Source organism: Manis javanica, chromosome 8 (assembly GCF_040802235.1).
Source record: "Manis javanica isolate MJ-LG chromosome 8, MJ_LKY, whole genome shotgun sequence".
Classification (NCBI taxonomy): domain Eukaryota; kingdom Metazoa; phylum Chordata; class Mammalia; order Pholidota; family Manidae; genus Manis; species Manis javanica.
Genome location: NC_133163.1, coordinates 123,752,880 through 123,777,381, shown reverse-complemented (window position 1 = coordinate 123,777,381; position 24,502 = coordinate 123,752,880). Strand labels below are relative to the sequence as shown.

Here is a 24,502-nt window from a genome sequence, read left to right as displayed (position 1 = left end):
TACAACAAATGCTCAAACAAATGTTCAAAGCTGTCAATCTCAGGTTTTTTTTTTAAACATCCAAATAGCCTAAAAATGTTCAATTTTTCAATCTTAGGTTCAAATCATTAACTTTACATTGTGTGGAATATTATCTGGCCCATAAAAACTCCTCAATAATTACTGTTTGAGTAAATAAACTAATGGTAATGTATTCTTCAGAATTATTTTTTTTTAAGTTGTGATTTATGATGATGCTAATCCATAATTACAATATCAGGACCAGCAATGGAATGACGTTCTTTTAAGTCCAGCCATCCCTTAAAATACAACACTGACAATCAATACACTGACAAGGTCTGGAGACAAAAGACTTTACGGAGTTTTCTTTCAGTGTTCAAACTATGTGACTTTAAGCTTTGCTCCAGCTAAGTAAGATGAGAAATGTGGACAGTTTCCTGTGGGGACATGTAGAAAGGAAACCGAGGCATGGCTTACATAGTCCCTTAATTAGGAAACCTGTGGATTAAGCCTCATATTAGGAAAAAAAGTCAGCTGATTAAGAACTGTGAGTTGGAATTTTCTTACGTGGACTTTCCTGAAAGGAAGCTAGACTTCCCTAACCTGGGGGGTCTTATGAAGTCTGATCCAAGATCCATTTTTGGCTCATTCATTTAAACACGTTCTTAGCACCTACTGTGTGTTTTTGATAATGTGCTAGGTTGTAGGCACACAGAAAGAGGAGCAAGCCAAAAATCTGTTGGGTAAACAGAGACTTGATAGATCTTCTGAAAAGCAATGTATACAGTGCTCGGTTACAAGGTGAGTAAAGGAGAGCTAAAGTCACCAACTTACTGTACAACAGAGCAGAAGTCATTACAAGCTCCGGATTTTTAGCGGGCTGATAAAGTAGTCAGGTGTTACTAGTAAAATGATTGCTTTCTTCTAGACATTTTTGAGATAAACAAAAAAAAAAAATGGGGAAATGTTGAAGGTCTGATAAAAAAAACATTCTATCACTTCTTTGGGAAATCATTTTGAGTGGCAGATACCTTGCCAATTCTGTTTGGGGTAGATTGAGGTGTTATAGAGCAGAGTTTGTTCAGTGGTCTCCTTCACCATCACCCACAGTAAAACCATCACTCTGTAAGGGACACCTTCTTAAGGGATCATCACGTTGCATAAAGACCTATGCATTTTTTTGTGCCCACAGAAGACAATACAAATCCCCTAAATGCCAATACTTTAAAGCAGTGCTGTCAGACAGAACTTTCTGTGACAATAGAAATGTTCTGTGTCTGGATGTCCAATACAGCAGCTACTAGTCACACGGGGCTATTCAGCGCTTGAAATGTTGCTAGTGAGACTGAGGAAATGAACTTTTATTTATATTTCAATGAATTTAAATGTGAATAGCCAGATGTGGCTAGTGGCTAGTTACTATATTGGGTAGTGAAGCTCTAGAATCTAATAATCAATATAGTTATAAACAAAATAAAGTTTGTTCTATTTATGTTAAGGACAAGAAAAAAAGAAGGGATCTAAATTAGCCCTGGAGAGTGATCTCTAAGGTAAAAAGAAAAACATATGGTCCGCATAAGTAGCTTTGGGTGGGAATGGCTGTACCCCAGCAGCCCTTGTACCACAGCAGGGACGCGAGGCTGTCTCAGGGGCAGAGGCCCACCGGGAGGTGCCGCGCTGGGACACTCAAGGCCTGCTCCAGCGGGTTTTTTTTTTTTCTTTTAACCTCTTTCGGAACTGCCTAAGTGTAGGAGCTACAAGACAAATTTAACACACGCCCTATAATTAGCTATACTTTTGTGTCACTGTAAGTAGCAGATTTGGAAACTGGCTCTTAGAGTCACGTCGCTATTATTTGTCACCTCTCCTCTAGTCCGTTAGCTACCTTGGGATCCTATATCCTGTGTCCTGTTTCACACCCTCAGTCATTAGTTATACAGGCAGCCCATAACTTCTTCGATTTATATGTTGTTGTTCTGTTTATTCAACATTTCTAATACACATTTTCAATTATTTCCACTTTATTCTACATTTTCTGTCTAGCACATCAAACATTTTTAAAGGAGAAAGCACCAGTAATAAAAGAACTTCACAATTACTAAGAACTTCTATATACCAAGTAGTACTTTTGCCACCAGCCCTGCGAGGCCGATGTTGCTATTCCCCCATTTCAGATGAGGAAACGGAAGCTCGGGAACGGCAAACAGCTGACTCGCGACCATCAGCTGAGCAGCGACACAGCTGTCACATGAACCAAAATATGATCCCCCAAACCTATTTTTTTCGACTATATTACATTGCTTGCTATGTTACTTTACAACACAATTTTCAGACATAAATTCCACAGTAAAAATGATGGTAACCCTTAACTTTCTTCCCTCAATTTCTTCCATTGGTGAGTCCATTCTCTGCCTCATTAAAAAAAAAAAAAGGGAAGAAAAAGAAAGAATGAAAGAATGTGGTGTTTACAGAATGGTTCTGGAATATTTAAAAAGATCTAAAGCTATTACTTTAAGAGGTTTTATTTACATTGTTTTAAATACAGATTCTTTTTTTTTAAAGCTACCAGGGCCGTAAACCATAAGAAATTACCCGAAGGGCTAGCTTAAAACTTCATGCAAATGATTTGTTGAAAGTATTAAAAAAGGCAAGCTCTAAATTCCACCTAAAATACATATTCCATTAGGAAAAATAAAAACAACAAAAACAAAACAAAAAATTCAAACAATAAAAACCCCTCAGTTCGTCGAATGGATGGAGTCAACCCTACCTATTACTCAGTTATTACTTTACTCACATAGTAAAACCTTTTCAAAGGAGCAGCTAACCATGTATCATACCCTATGGGGTCATGTATGGCCACTTCAGCATTAAGGGAAACTAGGCAACATTTTATAAGAATCACATACTTTTAAAAGTAAAGCAATTGGTAGAAAGAAAGCTATCTTTCTGTCAGGGCATCTATAACCTAGTACTTTCGCACTTTAAGTAATCATAATTTTTAAAAAAGTCTTAAACTTTATGTCTCATAGTAGATGACTTAAAAAAAGGGAGACAGCTACAGTCCAGTATTTTACAAGAATAGCAAATAAATAATAATATATATTGCTTATAATATGTTGCACAAAATATAAAAGAATGGGAAAGTTCAGTAAGCTGCTTGACTATAAAATCTATTCTAACTGGAAAACGGTATCCAAGATGGTTGCTTGGGTGAACTGTAAAAGGCTCTCCCTCCCTCACAAGTCATGCAAGACTTCTAGACCTTATAGAATGTATAAGGTCTTTTCCTTACAGAACGTACTTTCAGCTACATGTGGGTTGTTGTGATTGAGTTTCCCAAAAAGATACATTAGAGCATTTCTCCTACAGTACTTGCCTTAACCTTTTGGCTTTCTTAAGAACTCCTTTACTGACTAGTACACTAGCTGATCTTAGAATGATTTTTCCTTACAGTAACCTGATGGAGGAAAAAGACAAAGAAGAAAAGAGATGAGAAACTGGGCAGAAGAATGCTTTGATGTCATACACCACTGGTTTCCAAACAGCTGTAAGAGCTGGTTAGCGGCCCGTAAGAACCTTGCCAGGGCTGTGCGCGTGGTAGATGAGCTCATGCATCTCACCCTTCTCCTGACTTCACAGAATAGCACTGAGAAATCCTCACCCAGCCCCAGGCTTTGCTTTTCAGAAGGAAGGACACTATGAGATACTCAAGGAAGGGAGACACATCTAAAGTCACTGGGCCTTCAAAGAGAGTTAAGATGATTAGAAAACCGAAGAATCTTTGCACTGCCAGGCACCTTTAAGGTAATTCAGTTCCATCCTCTTTGCAGTGTAGGAATCTTACAACCTGAATCACTGAGACATAGCCCCCAGCCTCTGTCTAAACACCTCCAATAATTGAGATCTTACTTCCTTGAGTCTGATTGTACCAAGCCAGAAATCTGGGATATATCATAGATTCTTCACATCATTTATATCCAATTAACCACTAAGCCTTATGTATATTGCCTCTTAAATATCTCTTAAATCTGTCCACTGTTCCCTCCCACTATCTTAGTTGAAGCCTCTCGTTCTCATCCCCTTATGTGGTCCTGCCATGGTATTCAACTACCAGATTTTGAATTACCAAACACTTTACCTCTAATCCATCCTTGCATGGCAGCCTGCAGACTGGATGCTCTAAAACACATTTAATCATGTTTTTCTTCTTAAAACCTCTGATGGATTACCATCACAAATAGCAAAAAGTTTGAGGTTTCAGCCTGGAATGCATGATCTTGTCTAACTCTCCAGTTCGCATTTCAGCAATACTAAACGGTGTGGTACTGACATTCACCAAGCTGCTCCGTATCTCCACGCCTGTGCTCATGCTGTTGCATCTGATTAGAATGCTCTTCCTTTCCTCTGTCAACCAGCTAAGTAAGTACAGGAATTATCTTCGGGGTATCTTTTGATACCTTCTCCTGTGCAATATAAAAAATATTCCATGTGTGTCTCTATCACTGCATTTATTATGTGATGCTGAGATGCTTCATCTCCTTCCCTCTAGGTGAGTCCCTAAGCGCAGGGACCATGTCAGGCCTTAGTACGTGGCACAGGACCCATGTCAGCAGGTGCTCTAATACATGCCTAGTAAGCACCAGTATTTTTTTCTGATGTGAGTTAAAGTTTTCGACTCCAATTGTCCAACTTTTACTCCATGGAGCAATAAAAACCATCTCTCCAGGCAAATACAGCGTTTGGCTAGTGTATAAAAAGGCAAAGTTTAAATACTAGTTATATGATATGTGCACTTACCTAAGTTGCTGTATGTTGCGCTACAGGGATTCAGGTCTGTGGGATCTGAAATGTCCTCTTTTTCTTCCTCCCTTTCCAGTCCAGGTAGGGGCAGTGCTGGTGTGACCGGAGGGCAGCTCCCGCCGTCCTGCTGCCCGGCGGCTCGTGGAGCCCAAAGAGAGAAGTCGTCTGTAGCTTCATGGGTCGCACGACTGAAACAAACCAGACCAGTGTTACACTCCCTTTCAAAAGGTTTTGCTGAAATTAGATTTGTGGAAGGCATATTCTAGCCTTCAAAGAAAGGAGCCTGGCATACCCCCTCTTCGGGCATGACGTGGCGATGGGGCAGAGGAGGGGGCTGAACGCTTAACTGGTTAAAGACAAAGATGCTCAAGTATTCAGTAAAGTATTAGGCATATTTATCATACTCCAGCGCTGTAATGATCTAGTAAGAATAGTAAAGAAACTACATATTTATTTAATATATAGTATTTACTCTATGCTTAAGTACTTACTAAAATATTTAGTAAAGGATCGGGAATAAAATTAAGATTAGACTAACTAAACAAGGAAGTGAAGCATTGTTTTAGGAGGTAAACTGAGGCTAGGAAGGTCTTGTTGCCAGGAGGACAAAAGCATCAACCTTTGCTTGTACGCGTGCAGCAGGCAACGCAAATGGGAAAGGAAGTGTGCACTCTGGTCAAGCTTATCTATTAAAATGAAACTGAAGTTTCCTGTTGGCCACAAGCTAGAGCCGGGTCACCCACAGCACTCCATGCTCCCGGGCTCACTTCACCGCTCTCTGCTCCTTTGCTTGTAGCTATCTCTTTCAATCTTCACCACTCTCCGCCCCGCATGAACTCAATTCTGCTGCTTTGAAGTACAAGGGGATGGAATGGTCATTAAATGTTGGGAGAAAATGTTGGCCTAGCTAGAAAATCTCACTGGGCTGGTCAACGAAATCAGTTCAAAATCAGGCACCCCTCATGGTTTCTGGGTCCACTGAAAGTGTCCCTAGACGGTTACACAATAACTCTTCCTCCTTTTCTTTTTAATAGACACAGAAAAAGAAGGAAGCATCTTATATACTATTCATGTTATTATGGATTTTCAATTGGCAGTGAGTCATAGTGACGTTTACCAGTTTCTTTCAAAGAGGCACTTCGTTTGATCATGTGTCATCGGAACATATACATCGCCGAGGACCTGAGGGTGCAGATTTCAAGGAGGAAGGAGCACCTTCTTATCAGGTTCTCATTATGGAAGTGATGCATGTGACTGAACAGAAAAATAAGCCTTGATGTCTGCTGGATACATCACTTCAGAAATACTCTTTCAAGCTGGCAGAGCCAGAGGTTTCTCTGTCCTGGGAGTGAGCAACGACAGGGAGGTCCCTTTGCGGGCCTGAGGAGGGAAGGAGTCACTCTGTGGGCAGCCAGCAGGGTGGCGTGTAAGAGAGGCCCCCCAAACAAAGCAGCCCACCTCCTCTAACGGGCTGCCCTCGGCCATCAGCCCAAAAGAAGGGCTCCAGCAAAGCTGGTTTCTCACAGTGCAGGGCACCACAGAATCAGAGAACACGCCGGCTCTATCCAAGCATCGGCGAAGACAGACCGAGTGGCGCTGCAGACACTCTCAGACACCACTCAGCGTCAAGGCTGAAGATGACTCACTGAGTAGTTATCAACATGTTTCAGGAGAGGGAAAATAAGCTTTGCTAAATAAGTTAATACAAGGCATTTCTGATTTCTAAGCAATAAATATAAAGTGATTTTAAAACATCAGGCTCTCTTGGAAAGGAAAAACGTTAAACCTCCAGACATTATCTTTTTATGCTAGAGTCAATTTAAGAGGTTTACTAAAATGCTGTATTTTTAGGCTCCTAATCTCTGCAGGCTTGCTCTTGACTTTTCTCCGGCTTCCCCGAATCTCCTTGTTGTTACTAAAAGAAAGCTCTCTTTTTCATTGTCAGAAAGGACTGGTGAAGATTGGTTCAGAAAGCACCCTCACTCGTCTCTCTTCCTCTTAGGGAATGGGTCACCACCACCAAGCCCTGATTGCTGTGAACGTCACGGAAGAGTTGCTGCTGAACCTGTGAGGACTTCCCTCGGTCTGTTTCCACAGACATGAAGCAGCTTGGTGGTCTTAAGGGCTTCTCTAAACAAAACATGGATGTTACAAAGCAAGAAATATTAAAGACTCACCTACTGTACTCACTCATACAATTCCCCATTAAAGGAAATTCTACAGGGCCTTCTTCAGTCTGTGAACCATATTCTGAAGTTCTGATGAACCAGAGTTCCAATGAGTTCAGGAGGATACAAGCTGGGCAAGATAGAAGAGGTTCGAATTCTACACCTTAATATCACCACTGTACCTTGATCTTTACCTTCAGGGTTTGGTCTGGGAAGTGTGCCAAATTACCTTTGGGGAGCTAAGCAAAGTGAAAACTAGTTTTATTAACTCTTTGAGAACAGGGCGACACAACCTATATTCTACATGAAGATTAGTTTTTTTAAATGCTCAGTGATACGTCATGTCTTGCTCCTTAGGCAGATGATTTTTTTGTAACTAAAACGGTAAAAGAAAGAAATAAGTCAAAGGGAGAGGTTTTGGGAGTTTAGGCTTAGATGTGGTGACATGCTGTGACTAAAAAATGAAAAAGAATAGAGAATAGCACCAGAGGTTTACTCAGTCACTACATATAAATAAAACATTTTCCAGGAAGAAAGAAAAAAAGGAAAATCTTACAATTAATTTATTTTACACATATTAATTTTATAAAGAAATACAATTCTTGACCTTTAACTTTTTTATGTTTCATATTTAGATATAAAATAAGAAAACTTCCCCAAATAGTAAAATGACACTTTCCAAAAATCTGCTAATAAAGCAGTTCACCAATATTTCATTGGGAAATCTTTAATATAATGGCAAAACAACAAAATGGGAATCAGAGTAACCAGAATCTGTTTCTCTATTACTTTTATCTTCTGTACAAACATCAAGAAGGAGATAATAGAGAAAATAAAACTTTCCCCCACTTCATCCATGAGATATAAGGTTAAGAAAAATTTTTTAAAATGAGATTGCAAGAATGCTAATAGAATTTCTAATACACTATATCTCAGCACATGTCTTGAAGTAGCAAATAATGATGAGGACAACCAGATTCTTTTCAGAGTAAGTATAATTTGATATTCATTTACTTTAAAACAGAACTGTTAACGTATAAGGGGCCCACAGAGAGGAAGTCATGGCTTTTCTATTTGTGCTACTTCAGTTCACGCTGAAACAATGCTTTGTTCTATAATGCAATGTAGAACATGTACAAGAACTCTGGTATTGATTATCGAGGTCCTGATCTCTGGTTGGGTCAAACCCCGACTTAGCCTGGACTTTCCCTGGACCTGTCATTTATTCTGCTTTCATAATGGAAGACAGTACACGTTTGTCTTGACCTCAAACTCTTCAACCAACTTTTCATTAATGACCAGTTTTTAATTGAGATTTGGTACGTCTGAGCTGACACAAAAAAATCATGTTGCATCAACTATGCTTCAATTAAAAAAAAATCACATCACCATCTCCACAAAAGTATCTCATTTCCTGAGCATGGAGGAGGAACTTTAGGTGCTCAAAGGAAACAGTAGCATTGTTACAGATTTGTCTGTTACACAAAGAACCCTTGGAGAGGCTATATCTCACCAGCCCGCACTAGTCATTGTCTTGCCTTGACAGCAAAACGTTCTTGGGGTGAAAGGGTTATACCCAACTTTATTTCCAGGTAGCAGGTCAGTCACTAGAACCCCGTTCACTCAGAGCCAGTCTGTAGGCAGCAAGCCGGTCTCTGCCTCTGAGCCCCTCTGTCCACACAGCCATCCTCTGGGCCCCTCTGCCTGCACAGTCATCCCGCACAGCCGTCCTCTGGGCCTCCGTCCTCGGCGCTGCCACCACTCCAGCCTCTGCTCTGCTCTCCTGCAGCCTTGCAGCCCTGCCACCCTGTCGCACCCAGAGCACTGGGCGGAGCGTTTATATAGAATCAACAGCCATGTATTGTCCACAGGTGTGCAGTGAGCTAGTCAACCAGGGCCAGGTGAGAATCCTGGCCACAGGAACTCTCATTTTATCCACAATCATACACACTTCAAAACTGCAGAATCAGTCTCCTGTGTGAAGCCCACTTGGTTTACCCAAGTGGTAGTATCAAACATTATACTATTGAGACAGGGACAGGGGGTGTAGTCAGAGTAGGGTGCAGGCCTCTGGAGAAAGCAAGGCAGGATATCTGCAGTCAGAGCAATGTAACTACATGCAAGGAAACCCCTACTAAAACTCTGTGTTAAACATTAAGCTCTAGAGTCATTCTTCAGGGAGATCAGTTGGTGTACCCCAGATAAAGAAGAGTAGCACATGTTTATTTTATGCTAATTATTTATAATCATGTATAAGATTCACTTTAACAGGCTAAAAGGCCCAGGCCTATGTGCTGTCTTTCCTCCTTCAGATCTAATGACGTGATTTTGCAAACTGGGCAACTCATTTAGCTGCAGGCCCAGCCACAACACAGTAAAAGGCAAGAAGGATTCCACCTTTAAGATAAGATTGCACTTAATTTACTCTTTAGCAAACAATGCCTCAGCCCACTTTGGGGTCAGGCTGAGCAGGTGGCCTTGTGTCATATGCCCCCAGACCAAGATGCTGGCATCTCAGGGAGGAATCAACAGAGCGGGAGGTTCCTTGTATCAAGTCACTTGTGAATATCCTGGGCCCACTCAGTAAGTCCACACCCCTAAGCTTTTTTTTTCATGTTCTCGAAAAATCCTTATCTGCCTATAAAACCCCCTGGACACGGCACCGCTGTGGACTCTCCTGTTCCCTCCTGGCCTGAGCCAGGAGCTCTGTCCTTTCACTTTATTTCTAAATAAAAGCCTGTTCCCTGCTCTACTTTGAGTGTTTGTGAAGCTCATTCTTTGGCTTTGTGAACAAGAACCCCGGCGTCACTATCAAATGAAATAATCCTGTTTTTTTCCTGGAAAATTCGCTCAAGATAGATTTTTGTAAAAATTCTGTTACATGTGAGAATGTACCTTTTACAAAGGCAAATCAAATTTCACATTAGAACAGATTAAAGGCCTCTATGTATCCAAGTATTTCCAAAATTTCAGTTCAACTTTTTATTTTCAAATTCAACCCTTTCATTCAGCTTCAGAGTGGACAGTAAATGGAATCAGGCTTCTAACGGAGGCCATCCGCTTCTGGGGTAGATGGCGTTCTAGATTACCATTTGCTCACTCTCATCAGCAGCTACATCTACCTTTAGCGGCCCAAGACAGCTAATAAATAAATGTGATTTTAAAAACGTCTTTTTACCCCTAAAAATCAGATCAAAGCATATCAGAAACAGCACTTCATGGTTGTGTTACTGGTTTCTAGGGCTGCTTATTTCTGGTGTTGCTGAAGATGACAGATCTTTGCAGAAATGGGATACGCAGTGACACAGGAGGAGAATCCAGTTATCAAATCCTACACCTTTAGTCTACTGGAAGAGGCAAAAACTGTTTCTTTCTACCTCTATAGGACCCCCACCAATATGATATTTCTTAAGCCTACCTTAGTTTCCAGGTCATCGACTTGATTTTGCTACCCTCTCCAATTACTGACATTCTCAGGTAGAAAAGTGTGCCCAGTGATCACTATCTCAGGGTCTCAAATTTTCCGCTAAGCTTCTGTAGTCTTTAACTGAAAACTTCAAGTTTCTTAACCTGGACTGGGATTAACCTTTAACTGAGATCTGATTAGTTCTTCCTAATATGTCTAACACAGTCTGCTCAAACAAAGGTAGCTCTTACTGGTGTGAATGAAGTGGCTAGGTCTTGGAATGGGGAAGACTGGCAACAGTGCATGGTCTTGAACAGACTATAATTTTCAGATAATGTAGTTTCACTTTTTAACTTTTTACAGAAATGAATCGTAAATTAAAAGTGTCTTCAAGGCACCATACTGCAAGACAGAAAAGTACATAAAAACACAGGACACTGTAGTTCACTGTCACCTCCAAAATACTAAGAAAAACTGCAATTTTAAAATCCTTTGAAATACAAAGTCAGAATGGCACCTGTGAAAGGTTAACAAAAAAGATAAATTTATCTCAGAAAAAAGCAGTGAAACAAGGTTGCCCTTCACAACAACAGAAGCACTGAAGGAGCTTCTCAGTATCACTGTTTGGTCTTGACTCACTTCTAAAGAACGGGGTAAGATATTCATGTATATTTCTTGAAAAGGCAAGATATTAGAAGAAAATACCCACAGGCTTCTCCAACACAACAAGTAGGGAGGACGTGAAACAGCTATTTTTGGGTCCTGGACTTTGCTTGCCCACAAGCACTGGAGAAACAGGTCACTTAAATCTCTTTCCACTTCCGTCCTATTTCCCTCAGCTGCTTGTCTGCCTTTTGAGTCAGAGGAGGGAGATGATTATGTACCCTGAACTCTCCAAAAACAGTGAGCTCACGCAGGGAGTGAGAACTCACACCGCTCAGAACTTACTCCTACTCGAATTGCACAAGCTGCACACTTTTCCATTTAATTTACGAAACATCTCAGGTGCAATTCTCCTTTTACAGATGTGGAAACTGAGATTGAAAGAAGTGAAACGAAGTGCTTAAGACTGCACAGCTCCTTAGGGCAGCAGAGGCAGGATCTGAACTGGATACTATCCAAAACCCACCATCTGTGTTCCTTCCACCACACTGATACCGTAGGACAAACTTAGTGGTCTCGGTAATAGATGCTTGATTATGAAGATGAAGAAGTAGAAGTGCTTTGAAAAGAATAAAGCTATTATTGAAATGTGAGATATTAATGATTACAGAACTTTTGGAAAGTTCTAAACAAAGTCATTATGTACATTGCAAAAGGCTTTTTTAAAATAGGAGCTGCATTAGTAGAATAAGACTGTGTTTATAGATATTTGGCTTCCTAATATTAATTACCACCTCCACTACCTCTGCAGCTGAGTACTAGACACTGTGCTTAAATATATATCTCCTAACAATAACACTTTGGTAAGCCTTGATATTATTCCCATAATAGCAAATAATAATAATAGCCAAAACTCACATAGTACTTACTGTGTTCCTGTTCTAAGCCATGTTTCTCAAGACTGGCATTATCGACATTTTGGGCCACATAACTCTTTGCTGTGAAGGGCCGTCCTGTGCATAGGTAGGTTCACACTAGCATGTCTTGCCTTTACCCAGTGTGTGGTGGAACTACGTACTCCTTGTTTCCCCAGATGTGACGACAAATAGTCTCCAAACAGTGACAAACAATGTCTGAGAGGCAACCCCCCACCACACTCCAACACTTTGTAACCCTTTACATAAATTCTTTTAAGTCTCCTAACAATTTACTAGGCAGGTTATTAGCTCTTTCGCAAATGAAGAAATTATAGCCCAGAGAGGTTAAGCCTCAGATAACACAGCTAGTAACTGACAGAGCTGAGATGAGAACTCCGCAGTTGTGCTCTAGAGTCTGTGCTCTAAAAAGACACATTATTTTGCTCCTCAGTTTATAGATGAGGAAGCTGAGAAGCAAAGCTCACGTGACTTGTCTAAGGCGACAGAGCTAATAAAATGGCAAAAGCAGGGTCCAAATCCAGATCTGAGTGACCTCAAGGTCTATGTTCTAAAACATTATGCCAGTTGTTATTACCTTGGGAACTTGTTAAAGATGCAGATTTCCAGCTCCCACCTTCAGAGATTGATTTAACAGCTCAGGGTATGGGGCAGCAATCTGCATTGATACAAACAAACACCCCAGGCGATTCCGACATAGTTGGTCCTAGGGCCTAATTCTGAGAAACTACCTTCCTCCTCCAAGAGAGAACAGGGCAATATGTGTAAAAGAATCAAGGTGTAAAAAGTGAGGAGGAAAAAATTAAAGGAGGCTCACAGCTCAGAAGTGATATAAGAAGACGGCAGGGTAGAGAGAGCCTGAATCCCTCCTCCCACCTCCACACTGAATCTATACCTATACGCAGAGAGCATTGTACCCTGAAGAATGGTGACTGAAGTGAACATCTATTCAACAAGGGAAAGATCACATCAAACAAAACCCCAAAACAGCAGGAGAGACAGAGACACAGTAACCAAGGGAACCCCACCCTCAGCAAAATGACCAGCAGAGGTGAGAGAGGGGTCTGCGTCTGAGAAAGCCAGACCATGGACTCCCTGCCCCGAAGCACAGGAAAGAGCCTTGCCGTTTAAAGTGCATCTAGACCACAGTGAAAGAACCCAAGTCCTAGAACTGAACACCCACCACTCGGCAAGGAGACTGTTGGAGGCAGTACAGGACTGGAGGAGCTGGCTAGTGCCTTGTTTGTGCTCTGTTTGCATACCTTCATGTGCCCAGGAGTGGGATCTGGGCACACACACCAATCTCAGACCTGGTCTAGGCAGCCCCCTGACCGCCCCATATTCAGGGTCTTGCAGGGAGTCCAAGAGTCCCACTGCTCACTGCTGTTGTCCACTGATCCAGCCCCCATCAGCAAGACTGGAAAGTTCCCTGGCTCACAAGTAGGGTGCTTGAATCTGCAGGATGGTGCCACCAAGGCACTCCCCAGAATACCATGAGGGAATGCACATGTGGGGCCTGAGTCCTGGCCATCAGTGGGACCAACAGGTGCTGTCATGGGAATGCCCTGGGGAGCCCCAGAGTGCACAGGGCTGTTGGGGAAAGATCACAGAGCCTGACTCTATTCTACCAGCAGGAACCAGCAAGTGCCTAACACGGGAATTCCTCAGAGTGGTCCTGAGTGGCCCAGAGCATGCACAGGCATATGGGTGAGAAGGCACAGGGAACTCAGCTAGTGCTAATCCAGGAGTTACCTGAAGTGCACCCCAACCCACTGGCCCACTATCCTCCCCCAACCAGTGTGGAACCCACAGGTGTCCACCCGGGATCCCCTCCAATGGACCCCAAAGGCTGTGTTCCAGGGACCACTCCTTAGAAGTCCCCAACACCAAAAAAAGCCTGTTTCACACTTACTCGGTCTCCAGCTTGCAAAAACCATGAGGCACTCACAGTCTACATAGGAGACTCTCCCACACAAGGACAATCATTCAAGACTGAGAGAGTGTGCCCTTTCAACCAATTCATAGAACCAAGGACAGAGTCATACAAAATGAGGAGACAGATGAATACACCCCAAATGACAGAACAAGAAAAAGAAACAGAAATAAACCTAAATGAAATACATTAACCAATCCACCTGATAAATAGTTTAAAGCAATGGTTGATGATACTCATTGGACCTGAGAAAACAAGAGCAGAACTCAAGATGGACCTCAACAAAGAGACAGAACAAGTAAAAAAGAACCAAATCAGATGGGAAGAGTTCAATAGATGAAATAAAAAATACACTGGAGGGAATGAACAGCAGACTAGAAGATGCAGAAGAATCATCAGTGACTTGGAAGATAAAGTAAAGGAAAGCACTCAAACTGAACAGCAGAAGGAAGAAAGAATTAAAAGAAATGAGAATAGGGTAAGAGAGTTCCGAGACAGTATCAAATCTGAACTGCAGGAGTCTCAGAAGGAAAAGACAGAGAAAAAGAGTAGAAAACTTACTTGAAGAGATATTAGGAGAAAACTTCCCCAACTAGGGGAAGGAAGCTGTCTACAAGGTCCAGTAAGCACAGAGAGCTCCAAACGAGATGAACCAGAGGAGGTCCACACCAAGAGCCATCATAATTAAAATGCAAAATATCAAAGATAAACAGATTCTTAAATGCAGCAAGAGAAAAGCTACAAGTTACATGTAAAGGGAATGGCATGATATATTCAAACTGCTGAAGGGAGGAAACCTCCAACCAAGAATGTTCTACCTGGCAAGGTTATCACTCAGAATTGAAGGAGAGAGGAAAAGTTTTACAGATAAACATACGTTAAAAGAGTTCATCACTACTAAACCAGCCTTACAAGAAACCTTAAAGGTACCTTTTTTTAAGACAAAAAAGAAGAGACCTAAATAGAAGCAAGAAATTTAAAAAAGGGAAAATTTTTCACTGGTAGAGCAAACATAGCAGAGGTAGTAAATAAATCACTTAAAAGCTAGTATAAAGGTCAAAAAAACAAAAGTAGCAAAAGCAATTACATCTAAAAACTACTTGAAGGTATCACTTAATAAAAAGGTGTAAAAGATGGTATTATATACATAAAACAAGGAGGAGGGGGCAAGAAATGTAGTGCTGTTAGAATGCATTCAAAATTGACCATCATCTTATTATAGATTTTTATATCCACAGGATGGCACTTAAGAACCCTATGGTAGGAGGGAGGAGTCAAGACAGTGGCATGAGTAGGGCAGTGGAAATCTCCTCCCAAAATCATATACATTTTTGAAAATACAACAAATACAACTACTCCTGAAAGAGAGACTAGAGGATACAGTACAACAACCAGGCTACATCTACATCTGAGAGAACCCAGCATCTCATGAAGGGGGCCCGGTGGGACCCGAGCGCTCCCCCGACCCCAGCTCTCTGGCAGGAGGACAGGAGTCAGAGGGGGGAGGGGGAGGGAGCCCAGGACTGTTGAATAACCAGCCCTAGTGATCCGCACCGGGAGCGCAGACACACAGTGCGTGGTGTGCTGGATATCAGGGAAACGGAAAAGTACAATCTGCAAGCAGATCCCCAGAGCAGGCTCCCCTGGGACAAAGGAAAAGCCAGTGCTTTTTGAAAGCCTTAAAGGGAAAGAGGCTTCACAGCTGGATGGAACCGTCCCAGCACACTCAGCCCAGCAGGACGGGAATTCTGAGGAGCTTCAGATGCCCTAGACCCTGGGAGGAGTGGAGATCAGAAGCCCGTCACAGAGATAAACAGCCTGCTGTTCACTCTCCTTCTGGCACAGCCCTGCTACAGTGGCCAAGCAGCCCGAGAGCTGCTGCACCCACAGCAGCCATCCAGAGTCCCCTCCAGGCACGCAGCCACCTGGGGCAGACCCGGGGCTGCCACCAGGGTGCAGCTACCCGGTGCAGGCATAGGAAGCCAGACCAGGGCATGAAGAGGCGCTGTTCTCACAGGAGAGCATAACTGGCGCGCCTGCCTCTCCCCGCAGGGCTGTGGGCTGACCCGCCCGCAGCGGCTCAAGGGATTGACCCGGAAGCTGGCCCCAGTGTGAGGCTGGCCGACACAGGCAGTAGAGAGGGGCAGGTGGACCAGCAAGCAGGAAGGGACTTTATTTTCCCAGCTGACACACAAGCCACCTGCCTATGATTACCTCTATCACCATGAAAAGGCAGATGAATTTGGTCCAGCCCAGAATCACACAGATAGCCCACAAGAGAGGACCAGGGAAGACAGATATAACCAATCTTCCTGAAAAATAATTCAAAATAAAGGTCATAACCATGCTGATGGACTTGCAGAGAAATATGCAAGAGCAAAAGGATCAAGTCAGGAGGGAGAACACAGAAATGAAACAGTCTCTGGAAGGACTTAAGAGAAGACTGGACGAGGAGCAAGAGGCCGTTCATGGAAAAGAAATGAGAGAACAGGAACGCAGAGAAGCTGATGCAGAGAGAGATAAAAGGATCTCCAGGAATGAAAGAATATTAAGGGAACTGTGTGACCAATCCAAAAGGAACAATATTCGCATTACAGGGGTACCAGAAGAAGAAGAAGAGAGAAAAAGGGTTAGAAAGTGTATTTGAAGAAATAATTGCTGAAAAATTCCTCAAACTGGGGGAGGAAATAGCCTCTCAGACCACGGAAGCCTGCAGACCTCCCAACACAAGGGACCCAAGGAGGACAACACCAAGACACATAATGATTAAAATGGCAAATAACCAAGACAAGGACAGAGTATTAAAGGCAGCCAGAGAGAGAAAAAAGGTCATCTACAAAAGAAAACCCACCAGGCTATCATCAGACTTCTCAACAGAAACCTTACAGGCCACAAGAGAATGGCATGATATATTTAATGCAATGAAACAGAAGAGCCATGAACCAAGAATACTGTATCCAGCATGATTACCATTTAAATATGGAGGGATTAAACAAGTTCCAGACAAGCAAAAGTTGAGGGAATTTGCATCCCACAAACCACCTCTACAGGATATTTTAGAGGGACTGCTCTAGATGGGAGCACTCTTAAGGTTAAATAGATGTCACCAGAGAAAATGAAATCACACCAAAGAAAGCAGACCAACCAAATACTAACTAAAAGGCAAAAAAATAAAATAAACTATTCACAAAAGCAGTCAAACACAGAAGAGTACAGAATAAAACACCTAACATATGAAGAACGGAGAAGGAGGAATAAGAAGGGAGAGAACTAAAGAATCATCAGATTGTGTTTATAATAGCTCAATAAGCGACTTAGGTTATATGGTTAGACAGTAAAGAAGCTACCCTTGAACCTTTGGTAACCACGTATCTAAAGTCTACAATGGCAATAAGTACATATCTTTCAATAATCACCCTAAATGGAAATGGGCTAAATGCAACATTCAAAAGACATAGAGTAACAGAATGGCTAAAAAGCAAGTCCCATCTATATGCTGCTTACAAGAGACTCACCTCAAATCCAAACACATACATAGACTAAAGGTCAAGGGATGCAAAAAGATATTTCATGCAAACAATAGGGAGAAAAAAGCAGGTGTTGCAGTACTTGTATCAGACAAAATAGACTTCAAAATAAAGAAAGTAACAAGAGATAAAGAAGGACATTACATATTGATAAAGGGGTCAGTCTAACAAGAGGATATAACCATTATAAATATATATGCACCCAACACAGGAGCACCAGCATATGTGAAACAAATACTAACAGAATTAAAGGAGGAAACAGAATGTAATGCATTCGTTCTAGGAAACTTCAACACACCACTCACTCCAAAGGACAGATCCAGCAGACAGAAAATAAGTAAGGACACAGAGGCACTGAAAAACACTCTACAACAGATGGATCTGATAGACATCTACAGAACTCTACACCAAAAAGCAGCAAGATACACATTCTTCTCAAGTGCGCATGGAACATTTTCCAGAACAGACCACATACTAGGACACAAAAAGAGCCTCAGTAAATTCAAAAAAATTGAAATTCTACCAATCAACTTCTCAGACCACAAAGGTCTAAAACTAGAAATAAATTGTACAAAGAAAACAAAAGGTTCACAAACACATGGAGGCTTAACAACATGCTCCTAAATAATCAATGGATCAATGACCAAATTAAAACACAGATCAAGCAATATATGGAGACAAATAACAACAACAGCACAAAGCTCCAACTTCTGTGGGACGCAGTGAAGGAAGTTCTAAGAGGAAAGTATATAGCAATCCAGGCCTATTTAAAGAAGGAAGAACAATCCCAAATGAATAGTCTAAAGGCACAATTATTGAAACCAGAAAAAGAAGAACAAATGAGGCCCAAAGTCAGCAGAAGGAGGGACATAATAAAAATCAGAGAAGAAATAAATAAAATTGAGACAAATAAAACAACAGAAAAATATCAATGAAACCAAGAGCTGGGTCTTTGAGAAAATTAACAAAATAGATAAACCCCTAGCCAGACTTATTAAAAGAAAAAGAGAATCTACACACATCAACAGAATCAGACCTGAGAAAGGAAAAATCATGACAGACCCCACAGAAATACAAAGCATTATTAGAGAATACTAAGAGAATCTATATGCTAACATGCTGGAAAACCTAGAAGAAATGGACAACTTCCTAGAAAAATACAACCTTCCAAGGCTAACCAAGGAAGAAACAGAAAATCTAAACAAAACAATTACCAGCAAAGAAATTGAATTGGTAATCAAAAAACTACCCAAGAGCAAAACTCCTGGGCCAGATGGATTTACCGGAGAGTTTTATCAGACATACAGAGAATACATAATACCCATTCTCCTTAAAGTTTTCCAAAAAATAGAAGAGGAGGGAATACTTCCAAACTCATTCTATGAAGCCAGCATCACTCTAATACTCAAAGCAGGCAAAGACACCACAAAAAAAAAGAAAATTACTGACCAATATCCCTGATGAACAGGGATGCAAAAATACTCAACAAAATATTAGCAAACCGAATTCAAAAATACATCAAGAGGATCATACACCATGATCAAGTGGGATTCATCTCAGGGATGCAAGGATGGTACAACATTCAAAAATCCATTAACATCGTCCACCACATCAACAAAAAACATGATTATCTCCTTGGCCCTGAAAAAGCATTCAACAAAATTCAACATTCATGATAAAAACTCTCAACAAAATGAGTATAGAGGGCAAGTACCTCAACATAATAAAGGCCATATATGACAAACCCACAGCCAACATCATACTTAACAGTGAGAAGCTGAAAGCTTTTTCTCTAAGATTGGGAACAAGACAGGGATGCCCACTCTCCCACTGTTATTCAACATAGTACTGGAGGTCCTAGCCATGGCAATCAGACAAAACAAAGAAATACAAGGCATTCAGGTAGGTAAATCGTTTCCTAACTTCAAGCTCTACTACAAAGCCACAGTAATTAAGACAATTTGGTACTGGCACAAGAACAGACCCACAGACCAGTGGAGCAGAATGGAGAGTCCAGATATTAACCCAAACATATATGGTCAATTAATACACGATAAAGGAGCCATGGACATACAATGGGGAAATGACACCCTCTTCAATAGCTGGTGTTGACAAAACTGGACAGCTACATGTGAGAGAATGAAACTGGATTATTGTCTAACCCCATACACAAAAGTAAATTTGAAATGGGTCAAAGACCTGAATATAAGTCATGAAACCATAAAACTCTTAGAGAAAAACATAGGCAAAAATCTCTTGGACATAAACATGAGCAACTTCTTCATGAACATATCTCCCTGGGCAAGGGAAACAAATGCAAAAATGAAGAAGTGGGACTATATTAAGCTGAAAACCTTCTGTACAGCAAAGGACAACACCAAGAGAACAAAAAGGCATCCTACAGTATGGGAGAATATATTCATAAATGACAGATCTGATAAAGGGTTGACATCCAAAATATATAAAGAGCTCACACACCTCAACAAACAGAAAGCTAATAACGCAATTAAAAATGGTCAGAGGAGCTGAACAGACAGTTCTCTAAAGAAGAAATTCAGATGGCCAACAGACAGATGAAAAGATGCTCCACATCGCTAGTCATCACAGAAATGCAAATTAAAACCACAATGAGATATCACCTCACACCAGTAAGGATCACTGCCATCCAAAAGACAAACAACAACAAATGTTGGTGAGGTTGTGGAGAAAGGGGAACCCTCCTGCACTGCTGGTGGGAATGTAAATTAGTTCAACCACTGTGGAAAGCAGTATGGAGTTTCCTCAAAAAACTCAAAATAGAAATACCATTTGACCCAGGAATTCCATTCTTAGGAATTTACCCTAAGAATGCAGCACTCCAGTTTGAAAAAGACAGATGCACCCCTATGTTTATCGCAGCACTATTTACAAAAGCCAAGAAATGGAAGCAACCTAAGTGTCCATCAGTAGATGAATGGATAAAGAAGATGTGGTACATATACACAATGGAATATTATTCAGCCATAAGAAGAAAACAAATCCTACCATTTGCAACAACATGGATGGAGCTAGAGGGTATTATGCTCAGTGAAATAAGCCAGGCGGAGAAAGACAAGTACTAAATGATTTCACTCATCTGTGGAGCATAAGAACAAAGAAAAAACTGAAGGAACAAAACAGCAGCAGACTCAAGGAACCCAAGAATGGACTAACAGGTACCAAAGGGAAAGGGACTGGGGAGGATGGGTGGGAAGGGAGGGATAAGGGGTGGTGGTAGAAGAAAGGGAGCATTACGATTAGCACGTATAATGTGGGAGGTGGCACGGGGAGGGCTGTGCAACACAGAGAAGACAAGTAGTGATTCTAAAGCATCTTACTACACTGATGGACAGTGACTGTAATATGGAATGTTGGGGGGACTTGGTGATGGGGGGAGTCTGGTTAACATAATGTTCCCCAGGTAACTGTGGAGTAATAATACCAAAAAAAAAAAACTAAAGGTGAAAAAAAAAAAAAGAACTCTATGGTAATGACCAACCAAGGCTCATAACAGACACAAAAAAGAGGAGGTAAATCATGACACTAAAGAAAGTCACAAGAAGAGCAGAGAGCTAGAGATGAACAAAGAATCATGGAACAACAGAAACAACCAGGAAACATTTAACGAAATGGCAGTAAGTACATATATATCAATAATTACCTTAAATGTAAATGGCCTAAATGCTCAAAGCAAAAGACAGGGTGACCAAGTGAGATAGAAACAAGAACCATCTATTTGCTGGCTCCAAAGACTCAATTCATACTGAGGGACACACACAGACTGAAACTGAATGGATGGCAAAATATATACCATGAAAAAGGAACAAAAACCAGGTAGAGTTACAATACTTATATCAAACAAAAAAGTTCAAAACAAGGAAAGTAACAAGAAACAAAGATGGACATTACATAATGATAAAGGAATCAGTCCAACAAGAGGATATAACAATCATAAACATCTAAGCACCCAACATAGGAGCACCTAAATATATAAACCAATACTAACAGACTTAGAAGGAAAAATTGACAGCAACACAATAATAGTAGGAGATTTAACACCCCCCACTTACATCAGTGGATAGACCATACAGACTGAAAATAAAAAGGATTAGAGGCATTGAATGACACATTAGACCAAATGGACTTAAAGGATATATACAGAAGATTCTACCCAAAAGCAACAGAATACACATTTTTTCTGAAGTGCACATGGACCATTCTCCAAAATCGGTTACATATTAGGACACAAAACAAGTCTCGACAAATTTAAGAAGAGTGACATTGTACCAAGCATCTTTTCAGACTATGACATATGAAATTAGAAATCAATTACCAGAAAAAAGCTGGAAGAAACAAAGCATGTGGAGGCTAAACAACATGCTTCTGAGAAATCAATGGATCAAGGAACAGATCAAGGGGGAAATCAAAATATACCTGGAGACAAATGAAAACAGAAAAACAGTTCAAATTATGCGGGATGCAGCAAAAGTGGTTCTAAGAGGGAAGTTTATAGCAGCAATACAGGCCTATTTTGAAAAACAAGAACAATATCAAGTCAACAATCTGATCCCATAACTAAATGAACTAGAAAAAGAAGAACAAGGCCCAAAATAAGTAGAAGGAGGGACATAATAAAGAACACGGCACAAATAAATGAAATAGAGATTAAGTAAACTATAGAAAAAAAAATCAAAGAAACCAAGAGCTGGTTCTTCAAGATAAAATAGATAGAAAAACCGTTAGCCAGACTTACCAAAAAAAAAAAAAAAAAAAAAAGAAAGCAGAGAGGACATAAATAAAAAAAATCAGAAATGAAACACATGACATTAAAACTGACAACCACAGAAATTCAGTTACGAGAATTCTATGAAAAATTATATGCCAAAAAATTAGACAAACTAGAAGAAATGGACAAACTCCTAGAAAAGTACAATCTTCCAAGACTGACCAAGGAAGAAACAGAAAATCAGACTGTTTACTAGTAACGAAATGGAACTGGTAGTCAAAAAACCCCCAACAAACAAAAGTTCAGTACCAGATGGCTTCATAGTTGAATTCTACCAAACATTTAAAGATAAACTTATAACTATCCTTCTTAAAGTATTCCAAAAAATAGATGAGGAAATACTGCCAAACTCATTTTATGAGGCCAGCAATACTCTAATATCAAAGCCAGACAAAGACACTACTAAAAAAGAAAACTACAGACTAATAGAGGCAAAAATCTTCAAAAACATATTAGCAACCAAATTCAAAAGTACATCAAAAGTATCATCATCCATCACAACCAAGTGGGTCTTATTCCAGGGATGCAAGGATGGTACAATATTCATAAGTCAATCAACATCATACGCCACAGTAACAAAAAGGATAAAAACCACATGATCACCTCAATAGATGCTGAAAAAGCATTTGACAAAATTCAGCATCCATTCATGATAAAAACTCTCAAGAAAATGGCTATAGAGGGTACATAGTTCAACATAATAAAGGCCGTGTACAACAAACCCATAGCTGACATCATACTCAATGGTGAGAAGCTGCCAGCTTTTCCTCTAAGACCAGGAACAATACAAGGATGCTCACTCTCACCACTTTTATTCAACATAGTCCTATCCATAGTAATCAGACAAGATAAAGGAATAAAAGCATCCAAACTGGTAAGGAAAAATTGTCACTATTTGCAGATGACATGATACTATATTTATAAAACCCTAAAGACTCCATCAAAAGATTATGAGAACTAATAACCTTGGATTCAGCAAGTTTGCAGGATACAAAACCAATATACAGAAATGTGTTGCATTTCTATATACTAAGAACAGACTAGCAGAAAGAGGAATGAGGAAAACAAGTTCATTTACAATTGCATCAAAAAGAATAAAACACCTAGGGATAAACCTAACCAAGGAAGTGAAAGTCCTGTGCTCTGAAAACTATCAGACACTGAAGAAAGAAGTTGAAGAAGACACAAATAAATGGAAATCTATCCCATGCTCCTGGCTAGGAAGAATTAATACTGTCAAAATGGCCATCCTGCCCAAAGCAATGTACAGATTCAATGTAATTGTAGCAAAATACCAATGGCATTTTTCAATGAACTAGAGCAAATAATTCTAAAGTTTACATGGAACCACGGAAGACCCCAAACAGAAAAAGCAATCCTGAGAAAGAATAACAAAGCTGGGGGTATCACACACCCTGATTTCAAACTACACTACAAAGCTACAGTGATTAAAACAGTTTGATACTGGCACATGAGTAGACCCATAAATCAATGGAATGGAGAGCCCAGAAATAAACTCAAACTCATGTCTACCTGGTCAATTAACTTATGACAAAGGAGCCATGAACACACAATGGGGAAAGTACAGTCTCTTCAAAAAATGGCGTTGGCAAAACTGGACAGCTACATGTAAGAGAATGAAAGTAGATCGCTGTCTTATGCCATATATAAAGTAAACTCTAAGTGGATTAGAGTCCTAAATATAAGACATGGAACCATAAATGTCTTAGAAGAAAACACAGGCAAGAAGCTCATGAACATCAGCATGAGACATTTGTTGTTGTCATACCTTCCTTCAAAGACAGTACCATCTTCTCTCCCACAGGCTCCTCTCCTAGCGATGCTCATGGGTGTGTGGCAAAAAGTGTTATTGTCCAAAGTATACCAAGAGGAAGGGGAGACAAAAGCAAAAATAAACAAGTGGGACTGCATCAGACTAAAAACTTCTGCACAACAAAGGACACCCTCAACAAAACAAAGAGGCAACCTACAGTATGGGGGATGTATTTGTAAATGACACATCCGATAAGAGTCTAATACCCAAAATTATAAAGAACTCATACAATTCAACACCAAACAAACAAACAAACAAACAAAAATCCAATTTAAAAATGGGCAGAGAAACTGAATAGGCATTTTTCCAAAGAAGATGTATAGGTGGCCAGCAGGCATGTGAAAATATACTCAACATCATTAACCATCAGGAAAATGCAAATCAAATCCACAATGAGGTTTCATCTCACACCAGTCAGAATGGCCACCATCCAAAAGACATGAAATAACAACTGTTGGCGAGGATGTGGAGAAAGGGGACCTTCCTACT

At 40.6% G+C, this 24,502-nt stretch overlaps 1 protein-coding gene across 9 annotated transcripts in view; it reads right to left on the bottom strand.

Annotated features, from left to right (window-relative positions):
- PEAK1 (pseudopodium enriched atypical kinase 1) overlaps positions 1–24,502 on the bottom strand; it is a 306,660-nt gene that overhangs the window by 38,942 nt on the left and 243,216 nt on the right. For all 9 annotated transcript variants that reach the window (XM_073212213.1, XM_073212215.1, XM_073212212.1 and 6 more), the window contains one exon: positions 4,801–4,991. In XM_073212213.1, the coding sequence (XP_073068314.1) occupies positions 4,801–4,991 (191 nt within the window). The remainder of the gene's footprint in view (positions 1–4,800; positions 4,992–24,502) is intronic.